At 49.3% G+C, this 25,275-nt stretch overlaps 2 protein-coding genes across 6 annotated transcripts in view; both read right to left on the bottom strand.

Moving 5' to 3' along the window:
* Positions 1 to 16,607, bottom strand: part of EIF4E2 (eukaryotic translation initiation factor 4E family member 2) — a 30,185-nt gene extending 13,578 nt beyond the window's left edge. For all 5 annotated transcript variants that reach the window (XM_060411365.1, XM_027965324.3, XM_042244410.2 and 2 more), the window contains exons 1-6: positions 16,552 to 16,607; positions 8,801 to 8,915; positions 7,653 to 7,787; positions 3,201 to 3,305; positions 1,494 to 1,646; positions 1,256 to 1,392 (exon numbers count right to left, since the gene is read on the bottom strand). In XM_060411365.1, the coding sequence (XP_060267348.1) occupies positions 1,256 to 1,392; positions 1,494 to 1,646; positions 3,201 to 3,305; positions 7,653 to 7,787; positions 8,801 to 8,915; positions 16,552 to 16,571 (665 nt within the window). In that variant the 5' untranslated portion in view covers positions 16,572 to 16,607. The remainder of the gene's footprint in view (positions 1 to 1,255; positions 1,393 to 1,493; positions 1,647 to 3,200; positions 3,306 to 7,652; positions 7,788 to 8,800; positions 8,916 to 16,551) is intronic.
* Positions 16,608 to 18,279: 1,672 nt separating this feature from the next.
* Positions 18,280 to 23,798, bottom strand: CHRNG (cholinergic receptor nicotinic gamma subunit). Its single transcript, XM_027965319.3, has 12 exons — positions 23,728 to 23,798; positions 23,379 to 23,518; positions 23,073 to 23,117; positions 22,788 to 22,897; positions 22,084 to 22,239; positions 21,188 to 21,285; positions 20,696 to 20,896; positions 20,410 to 20,524; positions 20,110 to 20,224; positions 19,191 to 19,407; positions 18,869 to 19,002; positions 18,280 to 18,587 (listed from the first exon to the last, which is right to left on the bottom strand). The coding sequence occupies exons 1-12, from the start codon at positions 23,780 to 23,782 to the stop codon at positions 18,414 to 18,416; spliced, it is 1,560 nt and encodes a 519-aa protein (XP_027821120.1). The 5' UTR covers positions 23,783 to 23,798; the 3' UTR covers positions 18,280 to 18,413.
* Between the last annotated feature and the right edge of the window lie 1,477 nt (positions 23,799 to 25,275).

Raw genomic sequence — 25,275 nt, 5'->3', positions numbered from 1 at the left:
AAACAGTGCTGACCCAGGGCTGTCAAGGCAAGTCCTCAGGGTCGTAATGGCTAATAACTGCTGGTGACTGTGATGAGCCACACCCAGCCATTTCAGACAGACCACCTCCTATGGCAGCATTCCCAGTTAAAAACTGGAGCTTAGCTGGTATGAGCCAGTTCCACCCACAACATGATCTGTAAATGCATGGGAAAAGATTCCCAAACGATCTGCCTGCTGAGCGCCATCATTGGGCTCATTACTATAATGCGTTTAATAATAGCGTGATGACGTTATTACTAATGATGATGAGAGCAATAATCCTTGACCCTGTGAGAGCATTCTCCATCTGAGGACCTTTAATTACAAACACTGAATAAGCCTCACAAACAACCCTGCTCAGTAAAGCACTCTTACCCCCCACTTTTCCGATGGGATAGGTGAAGCGGAGTGGCAGGTACTTCAAAGGCACGCACTAGTATCTGAGTCAGAGGACAGAACTACACCTATAGGTCCTGACTCCTAGCTGGCTTGCTCTCCCTTCACATGTGAGAAAACTCTTAATAGCCACTCCTCACAACATGTCTATGACACCCTGCGTTTATTTATGATCTTCAGTCACTGAAGGAGCAACCCTGGCCAGTGATTCTCACTTGTGGACGTCCAGCTCCACTCCCCTGAGTCTCAGGTAGACTGCTGAGCTAACTTCCCCTCTGGCATCCTGCTCCCCTTAGAGTCTACTCTCACACACACACTGTTCTGCTTCCACTTCGACTTCAGCTCTGCACACAAGGAAATGGAGTCATCATTCCTGTAAAGAAGTCAGTTTCCCAGGACAAAGAGAGCAGACTGAAGCTAACAAGTTAAAAAGACATGCAAAAGTGGAGTGAGGGACAGACAGGGAGAAGGGCCTCACTGTTCAGTGAAATTATTTTAGAAACTGCAAGAAAAAGATTACTTTGTCTTTCATTTTAAGACAGTGGTTAGTGAACGAAAGACAAGACAGCCTGTGTGAATACAGCAAGCCCAGGTGGTTCAGCTAGGACTCTGCACAAGGGATCTCTCATCCAGAGCACCCAGCGTGCAGGCAGGCAGAGAACCGCACCAGCAAGAACTGCTATGAGTGGACAGAAGCACTGGGGGAAGACTGGTCTGTCCCTTCTCTTTAAGTCAGCCTCCTGGAAGACCGTATTCCTCTGGACCCGACTAAGGACCTACTTTTGCTGAACTCAGGGACACACCCCACACCCGCCCCTCAATCCCCCACAACACATACTTGATGCTGTCGGTGTGGGTTTTGTATTCCATAATGGTGTTGGGAGGTAGGTTAAGCACTCGCCGAAGCGTATCCCGTATGCGGGCCGTGGTGGCTTGATCGCTGGCAGTCTTATTCCATATGGAAATAATGTCCTCCTACAGGAGGGACGACAGAAGCATTCATCAAAGGAAAGTGAGGCAGTGAGAAGAGCAGAGGTAGCACGCGTGAACGCAGCCCTGCCCGCGAGGCGGCTTACCTGGAAGCGGACAGAGACCACAGCCCCGCAGATCTCCTCCCCAACCATGAACTGCTCCCCCAGCATAGCCAAGATGAGATTCTCCCAGCAGCGGGAGGCCAAGCCCTTCCGCAGTCGGATTATCCACTTTCCGCCATTTTTATTTGCATCATCCTGTAAAAAAAAATGTATTAAAAGTTAACATATGGTCTCGTAGCATTAGGGCCAAGGATCCACGATCACTGAGAAGTCTTGCTGTTTTCCAACTATTCAACTCTATAGGAAAATGTGATAGGACTACAGGCAGAAGAAACAAGAAAAAAGAAACACAAGATGGGGATCCTTGCAACCAGCCATTAAAGAAAAACAGCCAAACAGACCCTTTAAACTAATCCTCTTTTGGGAACTCCCTGGCGGTCTAGTGGTTAAGGCTCAGCACTTTCAGTGCCAGGGTCTGGGTTCAATCCCTGGTCGGGGAACGAAGATCCCGCAAGCCACACAGTGTGGCCAAAACCAACCAACCAACCAACCCTCTTTTTTGAAAACTACATTAAAACGAAATAATGTCAGATTTCAAACACAGATCATTCCTTACTTCATTTGCTAAAAGTTTATCAAGTGTCACCATGTCCCCAAATACAGACATGAAGTCACAATCTCTACTCAGATCCAGTCTAGTGAAGCAGACAGACAAGAAAACTAATTACAGTAGTATAGTCTGACAAGTACTCCTGTAACAGAGATACATACAGGAAGTTTATGAAGAACAAGACAGTCAGAAACAACCAGAAAAAGGAAAACATTTCAGCTGGGTTGTAAGGGACACAGGAGCTAGCCAGGTGAAGGGCTCTGTGGGCACTGGGAAGGACACGGCTATGTGCAAACACTGACTGTGAGGCAGAGACCCAAAGAGGAAGATCTAGCTACACTGAAGGGCGGATCTGGAGAGGACAGGTGACAAGTGCTGAAAGGTCATTAGGTGTAAGATCATGTGTGCAACAGAAAACTGCATAAGATTTTTCATTAAGGTGTGTTTGTGTGTGGCAGGGGCGGGGGTTCCCTGGTGACTTAGATGGTAAAGAATCAGCCTGCAATGCAAGAGACCTGGGTTCGATCCCTGGGTCAAGAAGATCCCCTGAAGGAAGGAATGGCTACCCACTCCAGTATTCTTGCCTGGAGAATCCCTGTGGACAGAGGATCCCGGTGGGCTACAGTCCATGGGGTCGCAAAGAGTCAGACAGGATGGAGTGACTAATGACTAAGCACAGCACCGCACGTGTGTGTGTGATCATGTCTGTCTTCTGGAAGAATGCTCTGGCATCAGAACAGAGAAGACGGACTACAGCAAAGAGATCACAGAGCTCAGCTCTGGGTCTCTGGTGACTGCCCCTAAGCTTATTTTTACACACATTAACCATATGTATCCTACGGTAATATATTACACACACACAAAACCAGTCTATGGGAAGAATAATCCAAAAAAAAAAAAATCCTTCAATGTTGCTATAGCACCATGTTAGTGAGAAAACAATCTTTGAAAACCATCCACACAAACAATGGAATCGGGGCTTTTTCCTAGAGTTCCCATTTCCAAAGATATACCAAACTGCTACGCAGCTTTCAAAGAAGACTTTAGCCAACACCTGGCACTAACCCCCAAACCAAACAAAAAACCCCAAAAAACAGAAAACTTCCTCAGAAAAACAGTCTAAGGCTCTCAGTTCTCACCTCCCACATGGGTTTAATTCCTTCTTTGAAGAGATGGAAGTCGCTATGGCCTGTCAGGTCCCCGGGACGCACCATGTGGCTGTAAAACCTCCAGAACTGCTCCACCTGCAGAGAGAGCACAGCAGAGTCAAGAGAGGCACTTTCTTTTTCTTTGAGCGAATGGGAGATTTAAGAGAAGTGCATAACCACGGAAGACACTCTGCTAGAGGCTTTACTTTTTGGAGGACAGATGTTCATTCTGGGGATTGTGGGGGAAGAACAACATGCTGAAGGGAAGAAGACTATCTATTTTGATAAAAGAATAGTGTCATACTGTCAACACAAGAATAAACTCTTTAGGTGAGAAATGCCAGCCTCAGCCAGGAGCCTTAGTTGGTAAAATGTCAATACGCATCCTCCTGTGGAAGCCGCAGGAGAATCACCACATGCTATAGGAGGACTTTGTTTTACACGATAAAAACCACTTAGGTTTGAGGTATATTCAGGGCCACACAACCTCAGCTTGAACCAAATCACTTAAAAAAAAAAAAAAACCGTATTATTAACATTGTGAATTAACTAGTCATTGTGCTCTACAGTACATGCCCATGACTTATTTATAACTGCAAGTTTGGGCACTTCTTGATCAGAGGTTTACTGTCAAAATACAGCATTAGCTACACTGAAGTACATTTTATTTCTATAGAAACAGTTACTGAGCATTAAGTGACAGAATCAACCGCAGGGCTACTCCATACCATGGTGCCCTTGCTAAGGCCCAGATGGTCCAAAAACCAAGCAGGCTTCCTCACTCAGGGTTTAAGTCTCTCTTCTTAGCTATAAAATTTCTCTTTGCTCCTCCTTCACAGTCCTGTTAGAAAATCATACATATTCTCTATAAAATGTATGCTTATTTATATTTATCGCACTATTTGTTTTTCTCACTAGTGATTTGATAAGAAGAAATTACTTCCCTGTATTTTAAGCATGCATTCATGCTAACTCACTGAAGTTAATTCTCTGGTCAATTCTCTGGGATGTTATAGACTATAGCCCACCAGGTTCTTCTGTCCATGGGATTGTCCAGGACAAGAATACTAGCGTGATTGCCATGCCTTCCTCTAGGCAATCTTCCCACCCCAGGCATCAAATTCACATCTCTGACATCTCCTGCATTGGCAGGCGGGTTCTTTACCACTAGCGCCTAGTGGCGCTTCCCGATTGGGAAGCCCTTGATTACTTTCCTATTCCTCTGCAATTCACAGAGAACACCTACAAAGTACCGGAAAGTCAAGTGCACACTTTACAAGTAAAGAAAAAATGTGAAACAGTCTGAAGCAAACAGCTGGTATTTGCCAAGAAACTGCTGAAGAGGCTCTAAATAAACATGAAGCAAGATTCCATAATGTGCAGGTAAAAACAGGTACCATGCAGACAGATTCAGGTCACACCCCCAGATCTGGATAGCAACTGAGGAGAAACCCCAGACTGTGTGAAGTGGCGGTGCCTCTCAATCCTCTAGAGCACAGAAACATGGGCAACATCTCACGTTACAAGGAAATTAGGAACGAAGCCATCTGCAGGACTTCACCTCAGCATTTCACCTCAGCCAGTGCCATGCTTAATGGTACCCAGGGATCTGGGTCAGTGAATGGTCCTATGCATACAACGAGCAATAATCTTTTCCCCACTCTAACACAGTGCAAAGGAGGACCTCTCTGGTGGCTCAGACGGTGAAGCGTCTGTCTACAATGCGGGGGACCCAGGTTCAATCCCTGGGTTGGGAAGATCCCCTGGAAAATCCCATGGACAGAGGAGCCTGGTAATCTACAGCTCATGGGGTTGCAAACAGTTGGACATGACTGAGCGACTTCACTTCACTTCAATTCAACACAGTGCAAAGAAATGAAGCTCACCTTCTAGAAACTGTGGCTCATTGTGAATAAGGACTTGACAGAAGTGGTGGGGACAGAGCATACCAATCACCCCCAATCCTCCAGTGGGGCACTGCTTTATTAACAGTTTGGTCTCCACCAATCTGAGAGCCATTCTCTACAATCTTATAGCCAGAATTCTAAACCCAAATCACAACAGAGATGAAATAATAGGCAGGTTGAGAAATAGTATTAAACCTTTTTTTTTCATTCTCTTAAGGCAACTTTCATTTTTAAAACTTTCAACTGGAACCAAAAAATAAATGTTTAGATTCAGAACATGGAATGCAGAAAAGACTTTAGAAATCATCTCAACTACTTTCTTTGCTTTATAATTGAGAAAACGGTTTCAGAACTTGCCCCAGCTCACAGTCAAGCAGCAGAATGTCCAACGCTTTTTTCATTTCAAGATATAGTTTTCTTAGTCACCTCAAGAACTTCTGAAGTGAAAGTGAAGTCGCTCAGTCATGTCCGACTCTTTGCGACCCCATGGACTAGTAGCCTACCGGCTCCTCCCTCCATGGGCTTCTCCAGGCAAGAGTACTGGAGTGGGTTGCCATTTGCTGTCAAATACTAGGATCGAGGACTAGTGGGAAATACTACTTTAGCATCATTAGTTTCAAAATGTAATTACTTTTCTGTGAGGAATATTGTGGGACACTTCCCAATGCCTTGACTTACATGCATTGGTGAGTATAAAGCAGCATTAACCCAAGATGATGTTGATGATAAAACTGTTCAACTTAGCACATATGTCCAAAGAAAACAAAAGCTCTCCTTGTACAAGCTGGGAACATTCACACATGCTTTCTTTAAGCGGGAAAGAAAAACGCTAGAAATAGTTACAACTATGCTAAAATAACTGAACAAAATCCTGAATGAAAACTGACTCCCCAGAGTTCAGTTTCTTCTCTGATCCTAAGTGCTTAATCAGTTGTTCATAACATAATGGCTGTCATTTTACCTGAAATGTCTAGCAAGCTATCAAAATTTTAATGGATTCAGGAATGTTAGGATGACATGGATAGTTTTTTTAATTCTACTGTTCTCTCTTCCAAGAATTCCTTCATCTTATCACTTGTTCAAATTTTCTGAATTCAATCTTAAACCCATCTCCCTTCAAAAGAGGCTTCTCCAGGCTGAAATGAATCCCTTTACTCTGAACTGCAAGAGCACTCTAGCTATTTATGCACCTCCTAAACTGCCTCCCTATATTAGAAATTCCTGGGCATGTCTTATTTCCCTAAGGGCAAGGTTTTTTAGTCATTTTAGAACCCTATTATGCCCCAAATTCATTCAACAAACTTTTCTTGAACCAAATATGTACCAGTGCACAGTTACTTTTAATAATTCAAAAAAGTCTAAATTTAACAGTAATAAGACAGCACAGGCCAACTAATACAAGATCTTTGCTTGTGGCTGAAATATCAACTCAACATAGTCAGATGATGTGATTATCATTATATATGCATATCTGATGAATAAACAGATAAATAAATACAGCCTGTCTGGTAAACAAACACTTTGAAAAACTGGAGCATCCTGGCATGCATTTTGGTATACAAAGACTGAAAGAACGTAGGCTTTGGAAGGTGGTTTTTACAGCCTACCCAACTGAGTCTCAATACTGGTTCCTCCACTTAATCAAGTTAATTATAACTGACTTGAGACTTCAGAGCAGATACTTAACCCAAGTCTTATTTTTCTCATTTGTAAAATATGGATAACATCACTGGCCTCACAGGGCTATCGTAACGATCAAAGGAAACCATACAGAGTGACTATCACTGTGTGTCCTTCCTCTTTACTAATTTAAAGTTTACTGTCTATTATAGCTTCCTTTTCCAGTGTCTGCATTTTAAACAGAACGAATACCTTAACAACTTCAAGAAAATAACGAATCCTGCATTTGACTCTGCCCACAGATCAATTGTACGAAACACATAACAATCTTCACCAAATAAGATTGGGTTTAGTCGCAGACAAGCCTCTCACGGTTTACAACTCTAGTTTTCTGTGAGGAAGATGAGACAGTGTGTGGGCTCACTGTACTGACAGTGCCCACAAAAAACAGAGACCTCCTTTCCCTTCTGAACACAGAAGAGAGACGCCAGATTATGCGTAATCATGGACATATCCAAAGCCCGATGTGAGGTTATTAAAACAAAAACTTTTAAATTTTGTTCTCAATTTTATTGACAAGTTTCATGAGGACATTACGTACTATAAAATTTTGTATCTCCTATGATATTTTGCACACAGAAAGGACTCCATAAATACCTAAACAAACCAGTGTTTCTGTATTGTCCCCATCTGATCAATTCCACAGTTTATGCACTTATTGATTCTGACATATGTTGCCTATGGATATATAATGAGAAATAGAAGAATGAGCCAATTTAGCTTTATAGATTCAGGTTAATCAACTAAGGAAACCAGAATCCTATGTAGGTTACCAGGAGGGTAGATAAACACAACAATGTAAATACAGGCAAGAATGTACTGGCAAAGCTACTACATTAAACCACCAAGTACTCACAGAGGCGAAGGTGCCAATCTGCTTGATATTCTGTTCATAGCTCTGCGAGCTGGTGGGACGGCCGGGGGTTCTCCTGGAGTACCAGAAAGTGTAGTTATACTGCAGGGGGTGCTCGGCCGGCCCAGGGACAACAGCCTGTGAATCAAAGGAGGTGTGTTAATATCTGGGCATTTTCCACATGCTCTGAGACTGAGAAAACATTTCCCAGTGTCACCCCTTACCACCTCCATTAAAAAGGATACATCCTCAATTACCTGCAATGGGCTCAAGATTCCGCTTACATGGTAAATTAGTGGTTAACTCTGAGTTCCTGTAACACTTTCTCTGTTCTTAATGCTTTCATAACTTTCTGCCTCCTACCATGAGTATTATGCTTCTACCTCATCTCAGCATATTCCCAGGCCAAACACTGCCTCCTCTATAACACCCTATCACTTACTGACTCAGGACACTGGGCAAGTTGCTTAACCAGTTTGTGCCTCAGTTCCTTATCTGTAAAATAGGGAAAACAATAATGACCACCCTCATGGGGCTGCTGAGAGGATCAAATTAACAGATGTGAAGTGCTTAGCACCATGCCTGACACATAGGAAGTACTCAAATGACAGCTCCTAGGATTACTGCTACTGTTAAATGTAAGGGTCTTGATTCACACTCACGCATCTGTGTCGTCTTAGCATGTAAAATGCCTGCATTTGGAATGTACTAAATATTGTGTGATAAATGAATTAATGATTGTTTTAATATTTCAAGAAAGAAACCGAGATCTCTTTCTCATTCTCTAAAATTCCTCTCTTCCAAGTCACTTTCAGTCTGAATTATTACCGACTAAAGAGCTGAACATTCTAAGTGATGGGCAGGATTTGAAATACCAAGCAGCAGCTTCTGAAGCAACTAACACCCTTACTAAATTCCAGGATTAATCTCCCCCACCTCAGGCTAGAAGGTTGGAAAGTGAGGCAAGAACTCAAGATCCTGTGGCAAGGGGAATCTTCAAAGTCCCAAGATGAACTCCAGTGATGCAACAACCTTTTTTGAGAAAATCAGATACTACAAAACAGGGTGTCATCAAGTTCATCCAGCATCCTTCAGATTTCACAAGATCACCAAGTCCCAAGTCAACGACATCTGCACAGCACAGAACTCACCTTCCTCTTGCTGCTGCTCTGACTCTTGTCTCGTTCCGTTTTTTCCTTCTCACCATCTTTCTGTGTGCTGTTTTCTTCATTCTGATCATGGTCCCCACTGTCATCATCTTTCAATCTGAATGGGAAGGCAAAACAACAGTACCCCATGATTGAGCTGATTCTTGCTTATCTAACAAGGCCACCAGGTCAGATGAACCACCATGTAACCAACCAGAAGTCACTCAAGTCACTGGCAATGAGGTGCCCACAAAAGAGGGAAAAGGAAGCAGAAAGGCAACTGGGAGGATTAAGCAAAATGAAAATGCCCACCAGCTAATTTGTTAATTCCAGAAAGCACCATATTCTAGTTTTCTAAAAGTCTGCACAAAAAAGCAAGAGGTAAACAGTGTAAGGGGTTGTTTCCTATGCCAAAAATAGTCAATAACGAAGAGAATTTCTGGATTATATAACTGTTTTGGCATTTCAAATGAACTTGAGAAACTTCCCTTTCTATCCTGCCACTTCTAACTATCTTTCCTACTGTTCCCCACTGCTACTGCTAATCATTTAATTTCCAAGCTTGGAACTCTCCACTGTCCTGTGTCCTTCCATGCCCACCACGCAGGATATACTACAAGGAAATGTAAGATCCTCTACAACTCGACCATCAACTGGCATCCTCTTTCCCTCTCCCAGCCTCCCAAAGCAACCCAGATTCCCACATCTGTGCTATATGCAAACACCACCCCACAGCCTAAGGCACCATTCCTCCCACATCTGTTTTTCCTACCAGATAGAGGGGGCCCTAGATTGGTGTCTTATTAACCTTTGTATCTTCAGCAACAATGACAAGAAGATGCTGGATTGATGTTAAATGAAAAAGAAATGAAATGAAAGAAGAAATGTCTTCTAGTCTTGTAAGTTCAGTCAAAAGTACATCAGGTGCCACCCTTTCAGGAGCAGTGCAACTACCCTCAGTGCTGTGTATTGGTTTGCTATGACTTCAAACTCACTTATTTATGACTTAAATGAAGATGCTGTTTCGAGATAAGAATGAAGTATCAGTTCAGCTCAGTCACTCAGTTGCGTCCGACTCTTTGCAACCCCATGGACTGCAGCATGCCAATTTCCCTGTCCGTCACCAACTCCTGGAGCTTCTCAAACTCATGCCCATCAAGTCAGTGATGCCATCTAGCCATCTCATCCTCTGCCGTCCCCTTCTCCTCCTGCCTTCAATCTTTCCCAGCATCAGGGTCTTTTCCAATGAGTCAGTTCTTCCTATCAGGTGACCAAAGTATTGGAGCTTCAGCTTCAGCATTAGTCCTTCCAATGAATATTCAGGACTGATTTCCTTTAGGAGTGACTGGTTGGATCTCTCTGCAGTCCAAGAGACTCTCAAGAGTCTTCTCCAACACCACAGTTCAAAAGCATCAATTCTTTGGTGCTCAGCGTTCCTTATGGTAGAACTCTCATGTCCATAGATGACTACTGGAAAAACCAAAGCTTTGACTAGACTGACCTTCGTCGCAAAGTAACGTCTCTGTGTTTTAACATGGTCATAGCTTTTCTTCCAAGCAGCAAGTCTTTTAATTTCATGATGGCAGTCACAATCTGCAGTGGTTTTGGAGTCCAGGAAAATAAAGTCTGTCACTGTTTCCATTGTTTCCCATCTATTTGCCATGAAGTGATGAGACCAGATGCCATGATCTTCATTTTTTGAATGATGAGCTTTAAGCCAGCTTTTTCACTCTCCTCTTTCACTTTCATCAAGAGGCTCTTTAGTTCTTCTTTGCTTTCTTCCATAAGGGTGGTGTCATCTGCATATCTGAGGCTATTGATATTTTTCTTGGCAATCTTGATTCCAGCTTGTGCTTCATCCAGCCTGGCATTTCACATGATGTACTCTGCAGACAAGTTTAATAGGCAGGATGACAATATACAGCCTTGATGCATTGCTTTCCCAATTTGGAACCAGTCTGTTGTTCCACGTCCAGCTCTAACTGTTGCTTCTTGACCTGCACACAGATTTCTCAGGAGGCAGGTAAGGTGGTCTAGTATTTCCATCTCTTGAAGAATTTTCCAGTTTGTTGTGATCTACACAATCAAAGCCTTTGGCGTAGTCAATAAAGCGGAATTAGATGTTTTTCTGGAACTCTCTTGCTTTTTCTATGATCCAACGGATGCTGGCAATTTGATCTCTGCCTTTTTCTATACCCAGCTTGAACAAATGAAGTCTATCAGGATATTATGTGTAGTCATTCATATGCACTAGCAGGTCAGTAGGCGAGTAGCCCCTGCTGGGGGCTTATCAGCAAAAACAGATAAAGGAAGCATGGTGAGAGGACATTTAGACTATAAATACTGAGTGTTGTGTGAGGAACATCCGAGTTTCCATCTGAGCAAAGCTGTCCTTTGCTGATCTTGCCCTCTGAAAATCATGAGCCACTTGCTCCTGCAGTGACCAAGGCGACTCTTTGGTGGGCAGTGGTGTCAAACCCTGCAGCGTAGCCGTCTCTGAAGAGAAGGGACATTAGCTCTGCTGTGGTAAAGCTGACTCCTTTAGCAGTGGTGACAAAATGTTTAGCGGCCCTGCAAAGATCAGCCTGCCCATCACCACCAGTGCTGGAGTTTTCTAGCAACAACTGACTTTTATTTTTGAGCTGGTAGCTGAACTTCAGTTCCTGATTGGCAAAGCCTTCTCACCCAGTGCCAATTCATATAAAGGTACACCTGGAACGAAATTTGGACTGTATTCCTTTCATCTCCCTGTGCCTGGAACAATACTGTGAGTAATCTACCACTGGTTTGGAATATTTTATTTCTTTACTAGCATCAGCATGCTACTGCCTTATGAAATTACTGTAACTCCCACAGTGGACCTGTGTTAAATAAACTACTGGCAAAGAAAATCTACCCCTGAGCATATTCTGTCACCCTCCAAAACAAAATACTAAGGCTCTCAGTGAACCTAAAATTCACTGGATCTAGACAAAAAGATAAATGGAAGGTGAATTCACAAAGATAGTAAGAATGCTGTTTAGTCTAGTGCTGGGCCATCAACTTACGGATCTTTTCTGAAATCACTTTTCTGGCCCTACCCAGTCACACAGAATTTGGCAATTCTCAGGATAGTTACTAGAAGTGGTCAAACTGTAACTCAGATACAGGAAGACCTTGGAGCTATTGTGGGTTTGATTCCACATCACAGCAATAAAGCAAGTATCACAAGAAATGGAGTCACACAGATTGTTTGGTTTCTCAGTGCATTTAAAAGTTAGTTGACACTACACTGTAGTCTATTAAGAGGGCATTAGGAATATGTCTAAAAAAAGTATGTGTCTTAATTCAAACCTTAGAGTGGACAAACTACATATGTGCTGGAGTGCCTGCTCCGGCCATTTAGGATATACTCCCGAGGTCGTGTACTGCACCACACCCTGGTTGCCCAGCATGGCCAATAACCCATGCCTCAGTGCCTTCCTAACTCCACCCTCAGGTGTTCATCCAGGAGGTGAAAGATCTTACAGATTCAGGAGCTGGGCAGTCAGTCATATGAACTGCATGTAAGAAAAGCCATGAGGGAATAAAGATAATAAGCAAAAGCAAAGAAGGCCAGGAGGGGCAAAGGGGATGGAGCAGATGAGCAGAGAGGAGAATGGGGTTTTTCGTGACGCTGCCATCTCTTTGGCTTCCCTGGACACCTGGGAGACCTAATGGTGCTTACAAAAACTCCTTCCCCGTTATGAAATTTGAGTCCACATGGTTTCCTTTTGAAGCGGGGCCTGTCCTAGCATCCAAGTCCTACAGCATTACCAGCACACTGTGTGTATCAGACGCTATGAATACCTGACACCGTCCTTTCCCTCCTTTCCATCCAGTAGTACCAACCTACCTGCAGTCCCCAGCCTCATCCCTCTGTTGTGCTCATCATCTGGTCTTTCAAGGAGCTCCTCTTCCCCTACTTAACTTTTCCTTTAGGACCCAGACTAAGGGCCACTTTCTCTTGAAAATATTCCCTGATCTCTCTCTAGGCTGAGTTGGGACCCCTTCTTTTAAACATCCCATATAAATGTTTTACTTGTCCTCACTATACTGTCAGTTTTTTTGTCTCCTGATTACAAATATTTCATGAGTCTTTGTTTCTTTTTTCTTATTGCTTAGGTCCAAGATAGCTCCTAATTCTCTTCTTTAGGGCATATCCCAGGGACTCAAACCATTTCTCTCTTCTCAGCCCCCAACTTCCCACTATACCATCTGGGGTCCTTTCCCTTCAATCTTGGTTGAAAAAGGGCACAGTTGCTCTAGTACCTCACATTTTGCTAGCTCCAAGCAAAGCATGTTAAGTTCCTTTTTTTTTTTAGTGCTTTTACTGCTAACCACTACTGGGAAACAGAAAAATAATAACAAGAATAATTATGTCAGAGAAGAAACAATGCTACTGTGACCCTGGTCCTCAGCTCCCAGCTCCCTTCTAAAACAGTAACTGGAAACCCTAATGGACCTTCATCTAATGCTGTTATTTCTTGAGGGTGGAGCTCTGCTCTCTGGGACAACATTTAAGTCAAGTCATTCACATCCTATCTTCAGAGGCTACTCTTCCCAGCTGGATGCTGGATTTGAGCAAAGATACTATCCAGGTGGAAATATCAGTGCTCCTTAGACTCAGGCAGGCAATTAGCATCTGAAGCTATCCATGCTCAGTGGCACCTGATCAGCTCACCAAGCTTCTCTCCAGGTATGTCCACATACAATTCACTGCAGGTAGGAAATTGGGCTAATCCACCTTCACACGTCCAGTATCAGGAAATGCAGGCAGAAAAGAAACAAGTTTAACACACGGATTTCTAAAATCAAGGCAATACAAGGCAGAATAATAAGTGCCAAATAAGTGGTTCAGAGAGTAGCTAAGAATGGGCCAAAGCTAACAAAGAGAACAGGGACAAAATAAAATCTGGCACCTGGATTTGAAAACCAAGCTCAACCCAGTAGGGACTGCAATACTTAGAAAGCATCTTAACAGTTTTACATTTGAATAGGATCGATAGCAATGGCACCTACTGACTTGATGGGGGTGGGGGGGGAAGGAGGGGGATGTGGGGGTAGATTAGGTTACATATGAAGGCCATACAGAAAAGGAGACTAGAACTCCTCTGCAATCTGAGCCCATCAGATTAGACTAGAATACTCAAGTCCAGGCACTGGACTTGTAGGACTCTGGCAAACCAAAACATGTCCACCTGTCCTTAGGAGCCAAGTGGTGAACCACATAGAGACCAAACAGGCAACCAGTGGCCTACAAACTGTACTTTTTTGCATTAAAAAAAAAAAAACCCTAAGGGTTGGAGTGCTTTCTTCAATTGCTAATTTCAAATGAAAGAGTCTTTTTTTTCTCGTGAATAGCTAGAAGACAGATGTTTAAACAAATCTGGCTCAGTATAATGAATAGTTAATAATTGGAACTAATTAAAAATGAGCCAGGTTAGGGACTTCCCAGATGGTCCAGTGGTTAAGATCTCACACTTTCAATGTAGGGGCCTCAAGTTCAAAATCTGGTCAGGGAACCAAGATCCCACGAGCCAAGGGCACAGCCAGAAAAGAAAAGAATCCGGGTTAATTTTTGTCAAGATGTGCTTGAACCAACGTTAAAACAACCTGGATATGAATCTCACCATATGTGGCCCTCCCTGTTGTGGACAACTTATTTCATCTCAGAGAGTCTCATTTTCCCTATTTGTAAAACAAAGTAACAAGATCCCCCTTATAGGGTTGTTTGAATCAGTTAATATGTGAAAAGCAGCAAAGTGCCTATAGAAGCCATTATTGCCATTCTCAAATTAGCGTACTGCAGACCAAAAAACTGAGAAGGAAATGGTAACCCACTCCAGTGTTCTTGCCTGGAGAATCCTGTGGACGGGTGAGCCTGGTAGGCTGCTGTCCATGGGGTCGCACAGAGTCAGACATGACTGAAGTGCCTTAGCAAGCATGCATGCATTGGAGAAGGCAATGGCAATCCATTCCAGTATTCTTGCCTGGAGAATCCCAGAGAGAGAGGAGCCTGGTGGGCTGCTGTCTAAGGGGTCGCACAGAGTCGGATACAACTTAAGCGACTTAGCAGCAGCATCAGCAGATCAAGAACTGATGTGGGTAGGAATAGGCCAGATGACCCAATAACGTGTCTTAAGATGAAATTTTGATTTCTTCAGTTTGGTGAAGAAAGGAGTATAGGGTTGGCAGAAAGCTCCACTGAGACAGGACTCCAATCTAGAGCTAAGGCTTGCAGGGCTTAGGATGGGATTTTTGTTGTTCAGTTGCTAAGTTGGGTTGGACTCTTTTGCAACCCCATGGACTATAGCCTGCCGGGCTCCTCTGCCCATGGGGTTTCCCAGGCAAGAATACTGGAGTGGGTTTTCATTTCCTTCTCCAGCGGATCTTCCTGACCTAGGGATCAAACCTGCATCTCCTGCATTGGCAGGTAGATTCTTCACCAGTGAGCCACCAGGGAAGTCCCTGAAGATGGGGGGTGGGGCAGTGGTAATCAGTATGGGGATGAGCTCAGCTACACAGTGGGCTACAGAAGCAAACTCCCAAAGACTTTTTTCAAGTAGTAGAGCCCTCTCAGCAACCAGGAAACATTCCTGAGGAGCTGCCAAGAGTGCTGGAATCCAGGACCTATGAATTTGCACACCAGCACTCACTGTCCTGGAAAAACTCCAGTTTCCCCTCAGCAACAGTGGGGCACAAACTAAACTAACTGTAATTCCACTTTACACATATCTCTCTCTATTTAACACTTTACAAAGTACCTTTAAGCATTGCTGAATGTGATTTGATCCTTATCACACCCAGTGCAGCAAGACACTAATCACTAATGCAGTTTGGATTAACAGAGGCTCAGAGACTGGGTAACTTTCCTGCTGTCAAATAGCTGGTAACTGGTGGGTCTGAGGCTGGAAATCTAGGCCTTCAGAAAAGACAGATTTACTGCTAGACTATTAGAAGAAAGCCAAGAACAAAAATCTACCTCCAGATACAATCGCTGGAGGGAAATGTGCAAAAATATTACCCATTTCCTTTCTGCACCTCCAAACTGTTTGATGCTGGAACTAGGACTCAAACAATAGATAAGGTTCACCCGTTGGGCAAGAAACTGAGTTCTGGGAGAGTGTGTTGGAAGAGGGCGAAAAGAGGAGGAAGAAGAAAGGAAGTAGGAAGGAGTCTCAGGAAGATGATGAAAATTCCGTAACAGAGCAGCCGCTGCGCTAAACGCGGCAGCCACATTACCTCACTGCATCCTCGCAACTCTATAACATGGGCTCTGTTACGGTCCCTACTTTGCAAATGAGAAAAGTGAGACTCAGAGGAGAGGTGACCTGCTTAGGCCAGAGAGGTGTGTGAGAAAAGCTGAATTCAGTGGCAGGGCGGCTAGTCTGCGGAAACACCCAAACGGCCGAGGTCTCCGCCCCTCCACGCCGCGGGTAACCCGCACTCGGGCGGGGCGTCCCAAAATCTCCTTCCGGGCCGCACGGCCACCTCCTGCCCCCAAGACACCGCACTTTGCCCTGGGTCCGTACGACCCTGGGGTCCCCGAGACCCCTGCATCCCTCGTCCCTAACCCCCTCATCCCCGCTGGCCGCCCAGGACCGGCCAGACCGCAGCCCGAGTCAGAGATTGTGGCCTGTGCCGCAGTTTGCGCCGCCTGCAGTGCGGGCGGGGGTGGGCGCAGGGAACAGTTGGGGGGAAGGGGCCCTGGGGGGCGGCCACGCGCCACTCACGCGTCGAACTTGTTGTTCATCCTCTCGCCGCCACCGTCGCCACTGCCTCACGAAGTGACTTCCGCTCCCCCAGGTCCCTCCGCCTAGGGTCCGGCCACTTCCGGTTGCTCAGGGCACAGCGGAACGTTGGCGCTTTGGCCGGGTAGGGGGCGGATATCCCGGGACGCCTTCCTCCTGAGCTGAGGAGCTCAGATTTGGCGGCTGTGTGGCGTGAAGTCGGGCCTCGGTTCCTGTCCCGGTCCTTGTTCCTGCCTGCCTCCCGCTCGCCCGCCCTGCTTAGCCGAGGGGGGCTCCGAGAAGGGCAGCTCCGAGTCGCTGAGGGAGCTGGCTCTTGCTAAAAATCCCTACTCCACCTGCAGTGGAGCTGCGCGATCCTGGACTCTCTCCTAACCTCCCTGACGCTGTTTCTTTGGTAATGACAGTCCTTTGATATACCACCCGTATCTTCACGTTGCCTTGTGGATTGATCGAGATAATCAGTGTCAGGCTCTACACAAAGTAGCCCTCAATAAACGGTAGCGATTGTTCATCTTTGCTTACTTGTGCCAGGAGCTACAGAGCTCCTCTCCACCTTCTGAGGCAATCAGAGAGGGTGAGAGACTCACCCCAGATAGCTGAGCTTGTAAGAGGCTTACAGGAACCAGCAGTGGTCCCTTCTTCGAATTACCCGCTGCTCCAAATACACAGCAGTGCATGCAGCGCACGCACACGCTCTGGAGTAAATGCAGTGAACCTGCTGATGACTGATTCCGAAAGCCAGCAACCCTGGCTATTTCCGGGGTCTTGCTCCCCGTCCCCCAACAATGTCCCGTTGTCAGGATACTGTAACATTTTTTTAATCTTCACCGGCACCTTTGATCCTGTGATGAAGGTAGATAGGAACTGATATCTGTGCCCATATTTACAGATGAAGACACAATTTCAGGAAGCAAATGTGCTTGTGTCTTGTCACCAGTAGAACTCAGGGCTCAGGCTCCAGCCATATTCTAAAAGCATGGCCTTCCCCAAAGACCAGCTAGCCTCCTTGTTTCCTGACTAGGGCCAAGAGAGGCTGGTCAGGGTCTCCTCTCAGGCTCCCTACTTCCCTCCCTAGCTCTTTCTTGTCTTAACCATCCCTTCAGACCAGTGCAAATTCCCTGGCCTTTGAGAAGAGAAAGAAGAGGGGTCCATTTTCCAAGCCATAGAACTTTCTTAGAATGTCTAAGATTGGGTCAGAGTTGGGAATTCTGAACTCCAAACCTTATTTATCCACCATTGTTCTGGCAAGCCCCTCTTACTCTAGGCCCCAATTTGCCCAACCTAAACACAGCGGAATAGTGACTCTTACTTCTCTGTAATGCTATGAGGAGCTTTTGAGAATGAAAAAAGAGAATAAAACTCATAAAATGTTTGGTGCCTACAGCCCCCATAAAGCAGGCAGATGCCACCTGGAGTGGGCTGCCTCCCTTTCAAGAGAGCATTGGCCGCCACTCTTCACTTCTCTCTTGACTCCCCTCCTTCAAGAGGCTGCAGGGAATTTGCAGAAGGGAAGAGAGGCCCAGGCCTGAAGGGTTAGAAACTTGTCTAGCTGGGGATAGGATAAACAGAGTCCTTAGGGCTTCAGAAGTGATGGGAGTTGACAACACTTTGCTGAAATGAGGGGAGTGCCAGGACAAGCAAGCCGGTGCCACGTGCATGCTGATTCCACTATCGCACTCTGCCCACATCCCAGCCCCAACCACTCTGGGCTTCCAGCTCTGTCTCTTTATTTCCCCAGCTTTTCTCACATATTCCCCAAGAGTGTTTCCCAAAGAGTATACTCATGACCCCAGGAGCAGAACGCAGCTGATAAGACTCCACGTGGCTAGCAGTGATCGGTCAGCTCAGTCAGAGGAAGGCAGATAGGAGCGGGGGTCCCCGGGAAAAGGCAAGGAGGGCACTCGGTTGTAGTGGGCCATGAGGAAGATGCCAGCAGTGCCACAGACAAACAGCGAGAGCATGGCCAGGAAGCAGACTCGATCCAGCACTCGGCCCACCAGGAACCACTCCTTGTTCCCCTGAGGGTGGAAGACAGGGTAAGAGGTGACCACAGGTGACACCAAGGTTGGATCTCTGAAGCATCCTTAGCCATCCAGCAGGCTTCTGCTCTTCATTTCCTTGAGCCCTGCTCACCTACTTCAGGTCTGACCCTGGCTTTCTCCATGGCCCCACAGCGCCACTCCCAATTCCACATTTTCCATGCCATACCATGGCCACCCCACTCATCCTGCCCCCATCTCCTCAGGTTCAAGTTTGCACATCAGGTGTGCAAGCCCCACCCCACTCCCTGCTGACTTACACTGTCAAAGTGAGTCTGCTGGTGTCGGGCACGGGCAATGAGGTTGCAGGCCTCCACGCAGGCCTGGATGGCCGGGGCGGCCTGCTTCAGGCTGCCACACCACTCCGGGCTCTGCCCTGACTCCGGGCCTTTCTCTGTTGATGAGAAAGGGTAAGGTTTAGGAGTAGAATGGGGGAGGAACAGTCTGAAAAAGTGGCCCCCACTGTCTTAGGGACCCCAGCCCCTCTCTCCCCAACCTGGATGTTTGCCGACCCCTCATCCACTGTGCCTGGCACCTTGGTTAACAGATGACCCTTCCTGTCCATCACTCCCCCTGCCTTACCGAGCTTCTCCAGCGCTGCCCTCACCAGCCCATTGTGCTGGTGCTGCCGGAAGAGGAGTTCACTGCGGGGCAGGCAGAGGGCCACTTCCTCCCCAGCTGTGATTGGGCACCCTGAAGAGGATCCATTCTGTAGCCAGGGGCGGGCATCCTGCACGGCCACTGGGGCCAGTGGGCGAACATGCATCCGCAACAGCTGGGGCAAGAGCCGTAGGAACACCTGGAGAGATGTGCATGGCTTAGCCTGGTGGCTAGCAGACCTTCCTGGGTGACCAGGCTTGGGAGCAGAAGGTAACAATTGGCACAAAGAGTTCATGTGATGGGGGCCCCGAGGCAGCCTGCTGGCAGGGGCAGTGGTTTGGCCCTGCTACGGCTTACCTGTTTTGAGCCAGACACTGACCCAGAGCCCCCAAACTTCTGTGCACGTCAGAATCACCAGGACTCTTGTCAAAAACACACATTCCTGGGCCCCAGCTCTGACCCAGGATATCTGGGGCAGGCCTGGGAATCTGCCTTTGTAACACGGGTCCCAGCTGACTGCTGCAGGTGGGCCACAGCTCACACAGGCACTGGTGCCACTCGGCCGGAGCAGAATCCTGCCTCATCCGCTTTCTTGCTGTGTGACCTCGGCTGGGCTACTTAACATCTCTGTGCCTCAGTTTCCTCATGTATAAACCGGAGATGAGACCAATACCCATTTCACAGAAGTCTTAGGAAAGTTAAATAAGTTAGTATACGTAATATGCCTACCACAGAGTAAGCACTGTATATTATTCTTGATCCATCTGGGCATGTGCTTCAAGATACACATGGGGCCAGTTTGTTGCTGAACTTGGTGGGTGAGGAATGTGCCCAGGGCCAGTAGGGCATGTGAACAGACAGGGCAGGAAGAGGCTGAAGTAGGCAAGGGTAGGGAGCTTGCCTTGCGGACCCCTCGGGCCATGGAGTGTGTGTGGGGGGACCGCAAAGACACGTTGAGTACGACTACAGCGTTCACGACAATGAGGATGGTCACCACCAGGAGGAAGGTCAGGTACCTGCAGGGCGGGATAGGCAGGTGGTGGGGCTAGTGGCTTCATCACCAGATACCAGTCCCACCCCTATTGGCGAATTCCCCCAGATCCCTGGGATTGAGGATGGTAGGGAGTGGCAAGAGGGCAGTACCCTGTGTTCCTGAGAAGGGAGGAAAGGAGGTGGGCTCAAGCATGAGAGCCAGCCTTACTTGCTGATGAGTGGCACCGCCTGGGAGGTCTCAGGCACCTTCTTAGCCACGAGGAAGAGGAAGACGGTCTGGGCCAGGAGCACGTTGATGGCGACGGTACACTTCTGGCCCCCCGCTGCCCATGACCAAGAGGTCCTCAGAGGGGATCTCAACCTCCTCACCATGGGGCAGTCCCCTCCCCACAAGGAGTCCATGCCCCTGGTGCCAGGTCACGGTGCCATTCTGCCCTCTCTGCTCCCTGTGCCGCTGGCTGGGCCATAGCCCCCCTCCCACCAGCACTAGGTACCCTTGGCAGGAAGGAAGTAGATGAGGATGGCCACGGAGGAGATGAGGACACAGGGCGCGATGATGTTGATGACATAGAAGAGGGGCTTGCGCTGGATTAGCAGGTAGAAGACGACCTTCTGGTGGCCTGCCTCCTCGGCTGGGGCCGTCTCGTCCAGCAGCATCTTGGCTGGCCGGTGCCGGATGGCCCACTCCCCATTTTCTGCGGGCAGCAGGCGGGGGTGGGCACAGGGACAGGGGCCGGGCCGATCCCGGCAGCCCACGGAACCCAGTGCCCACAGGAGCAGCACTGTGCGGGGAAGGATGCTCGACGCCCCTCCCGCCAAAACCAGAGTCACTATCAATGAGGAAGATCAGCTTTGCTGGGCCTTTTAATGATATGCATTTTATGGTTTACGGGAGCTTTCACCTTGCGAGAGACGGGAGGGGGCGTGGTCTCGGTCTGGCCCCGCCCCCACAGCCAGGTCCTGCACGGACCTTGGATGGCGATTACCTGTGAAGGCCTCGGGGTCGATGAAAATCCATTCGATGGTCTGACCGTCTTCCTGGCTCAGCTGCAAATTGATCTCATTGGTGCTGTAGGTCTGGGACCTGGGAGATGGTGGTGGGAAAGAGGATAAACTGGAGTGTGTGTAGATTCACCCAGGAAGTCACACAGACTATCTCCTGAGGGCAACTGTGGGCAGTTTTGCCTCAAAAAGCGCAGTCAAGAATTTCTGAGTTCTCCGCAAAACCTTGGCATGAGATGGGGCGGGGCAGGGCATAGCAGGGCAGGGAGTCCGGCTCTCGAGGTCTGGGAAAATTATAGATTTTAAGGACCAGGAGGTTGCTGACAGAGCCGAGGGCCACCTCGGGTCCCTTCCTTCCATTGCCTCCAGGGCAGAAGGGGCAGATGGTGAGAACAGGAAATACAGCCTGTACCTCTCTGATCTGTTTTTACTGAAGAGGGTCTCCCAACAAGTTCCCTTATTAAACAAAAAGAAAAGACTGCTTCTCTAAAATATGGGGAACCCCTCTCACAGACCACCGTCCCCCCACTGATGGAGGAGGACACTGAGAGAGCCCTGGCCTCTCCGTGGGTCTGAGGGTCTAACGCGTGTGTGCCTGCGTGTATGCACGCAGGTCATGGGCATGTGTGTGCCTTCTCGCCCACCCACCGCAGTCCCTGATGGCTGTCTTTGGTGGGGAAACTGAGGCAGTGAAGGAGGATGAGTGAGGGGTCTGGGGCTTAGCAGGGAGGGTCGTGGGCATCTCCAGATGTCTGGGCCCCACAGAGGTGGAGCCCATCTCCCCACTCCCGGCCGGAAGCCTCAGGTCCCCACCCGGCCAGGACCCCTCTTTGATCCGCTTGGAGAACCCCCCCCCACCCCCATGCGCGGGTCTCCTCACTGGAAGATGAGGGAGCAGTTCTGCCAGTCGAAGGGGAAGTAGGTGACAGAGACAGGGCAGGAGGAGCGGAAGATGGCCGGTGGCAGCCAGTACACACAGCCGTCGGGAGACACGAGCACGTTGCAGTAGAGGGCCACCTCGAACACGCCATCCACACTGAGGACAGGCCAGGTTGTGGGGCTGGGCGCCCGTGCCCCAGCAGTCCCTGCTAGACTGAGACACCCCCCCCACACACACACAAAACCCTGACCAGTCCTCTGCGCCGAGTGGATGGGGCCCGGGGACACCAACCCTTCCCAGCCACCATGCCCCTGCCTGGTCCCGCCCTACCCCAGCCTCAGGGACCACTGCCTGCCCCAACAACATCCCGCAACATCCACGCTGCAAGGCTCCCTAGCCCCAGCTCTCCTCCATACGGGTCATGACAACAACCGACCGATAGTGGTTAAGCTCCCTGCTTGTCCTGTGCCTCCCGAGGGAGCTGTCCTTGTACCCACGGTAGCGGGGAGAGCAGCCACCCAGGCGGCCCAGCCCTGAGGCGGTGGAGTCGGGGCTGGATCAGTGCTGCTGGTTCCCGAGCCCCACCCTTAGTCCCCATGCCCTGGTGTCCTCAGGGGCCCCAGCTGCACTCTCTGTTCACCTGTCTCTTTCCCAGAGGCCCCCTTGTCCTGCGAGCCCTGCCCGGCCTGGGCCCCCCTCCTCACTTGTTCTCCAGCACGATGTCTGGCTGCCACACCATGGTGGATGGCACCCGCAGCACCCACAGGCCGCCGTAGTCTCGAGGGTCCCAGCGAAGCCGGTAGTCACACCACTGCTGCAGGGGGAGGGGCTGCCAGACCCCATCCTGCCCCCAGGAACTGGGCCCCCTCCCAGGGCAGGGAGCGCAGAAGAGGCAGGATGGGGTGAGAGGGAAACAGGCAGCTCTAAGGAGCCTCGGGGGCCCAGAGTGGGGCTGATGGAAGGAGAAGGGCAGTCTGGCAGCTTCTTACCATTTCTATCCAGACGTTGGTGGTGAGGGCCTCCTCTCGCTCATTCTGGGGGTGCAGAACAGAGGGCAAAGCCTCCATCATGGACTGACTCCCCAGACATCCCTACAAGACCCCAGCCTCTTGGGCAGCCCCCACGGGAGTTGGCCACCTCCCTGGCGGGCTGCCCAAGCCCTCTCTCTCTCCCCTGTGGGCCCCGCCTGTTCCTGCCTGCTGGAGCCACCCCTTCACTCCCCAGCAGGGTCCCAGGGGAGCAGTGGGCTGTCATCCCTGCCTCCGCCCCCGACACACACACAGGCCTGTGCTCACCAGGGAGATGAGGTTGGTGAGGGTGAGCTTCAGGCTGACGTTGACCACGTCCGAATCGTGCTCAGCGGGCCTCAGGTGGGGGTTGTAGCCTTGCATCAGGTCCCCGAGCAGACGCTCCTCCTGGTTCCGGCCCTTGGCCCCTGGAGCAGACAGCGGTGAGAGCCTGGGACACGGCCTCCGGGGCAGATTGGGGCAGGGGGCAGGCCACGGGCAGGGGTGACATGGAGAAGCGGAGAGCTGGGGGGTGGGGGAAAGGCCTCGGTAGCACCCCTCCCCAGACCCTCCATCCCCTGAGGCCTTGGGCTCCTGCTCCCGGCCTCCCCAGGCCCCAGACCCCCTGTGTCCACACCCAGGCAGACAGCCAGCAGCGGCAGAAGGAACAGTGGCCTCTGGCCCCTGCACATGGTGCCACAGTTCTCCGTAGGGATGGGGTGGGACTGCAGTTCCCCCTGGGGCTGGGGGTGCAGCCTCCAGGGCTCATGTAACAGCCCACATTCTCCCACCCCAAGCCACCCCAGCCAGCCCAGCCCAACCCTGCCAGCTGTCTGACCACAGCGCTGTCAGCTGTCCCTGCGCGGACACAATGCCAGGCTCAGATTACCCAGGCTGGGGAGGACAGAGGGGTTCCATCTGCCCAGACCATCCGGCCTCCGTCCCCACTCTCAGGCTCAGTTGACCCAGTCCTCTGTCCTTGTTCCAGCCGGGGGCTGAGGACAGAGCTGGGGATAGATGAGCATGGGACAGAAAGGCGGAGCGCTGAGGAAGGGTCCCGATCGGGGCTCCCTCCTTCTGCTCCCTCCAGCCTGGTTAGGATTTGGGGAGGTGGGAAGGCCGATGGGTAAACATGTTTGGTGCTTGAGTTTCTGTGTCACATGGTTGAGGTCCCCAAACTTGAACGTAAATGAGAGCACCAGGTGTCAGGGTCCCCCGGTCTCTGAGGCAGGGAACTTGGGTCTGGTGAGCTTTAAAGGAAGGGGGACCAAGGAAGATTTGGGACACAGGCCCTAGGAAACAGGACAGTCCCTGAGTAGGGGCTCCTTAGTGGGCTCTCAGCATCTGTGAAATCATCCATTCATGGAGTCCCCAGCTTGTGGGGGGACATAGCGAGGCCAGGGGGACCCAGGGATAAGCCTGAACTGCTCATGGGAACTCATGGCCCAAGGTGGGGGCAGGCAGGCAAGATGAAGGCGGTGGCCCCTGTAGAGTCTGATGAGGGGACCCAGAGGGCCCAGAAGGGCTTCCCTTATAGCTCAGTTGGTAAAGAATCTGCCTGCAATGCAGGAGACCCGGGTTCGATCCCTGAGTGGGGAAGATCCCCTGGAGGAGGAAATGGCAACCCACCCCAGTATTCTTGCCTGGAGAATCCCCATTGACAGAGGAGCCTGGTGGGCTACAATCCATGGGCTCCGCAAGAGTCAGACATGACTTAGCGACTTAACCAACCAACCAAGAGGGGCCAGAAAACCAGCCCCATCCACACTGTGGATTGTGGTCAGTGGGAGGCTGGGCTGAGGCTGATCTAGGCGCCGAGGGCCCTGCTGCCAGTGAGCCACCTGTCTTCTGACTGGCTATTCCCAGCAGACAGCTCAGCGTGACCCAGTAGGTGGGCAGGTTCCCAGATGTGCCGCCCACCCTTCGGCACGCTGGGGGAAGGGTGGGGGAGGTCTCTGAGGGCTGGAGAGAAGGCACCATCAGAGGATGTGTCCCCCTCCCTGAGCGAATGGTGTCTTTGGCCATTTCAGTGTGTGACAGTGAAGCAGAAGTCAGCCCATGTGCCCCGTCCTTGGAGATCCAGGTGAGGCTGGCTCAGACCCCAGGCCCCCACATCAGGCCACAAGGCCCTCCTGTCCTTGCCAGGACTTTGGGGTCGCGGGGTAACAGTAGTTGCCCTTGCCTT

Source organism: Ovis aries, chromosome 2 (genome assembly GCF_016772045.2).
Source record: "Ovis aries strain OAR_USU_Benz2616 breed Rambouillet chromosome 2, ARS-UI_Ramb_v3.0, whole genome shotgun sequence".
NCBI lineage: Eukaryota > Metazoa > Chordata > Mammalia > Artiodactyla > Bovidae > Ovis > Ovis aries.
The sequence above is the reverse complement of the archived record's forward strand: the minus strand, read 5'-3'. Positions and strand labels throughout refer to the sequence as shown.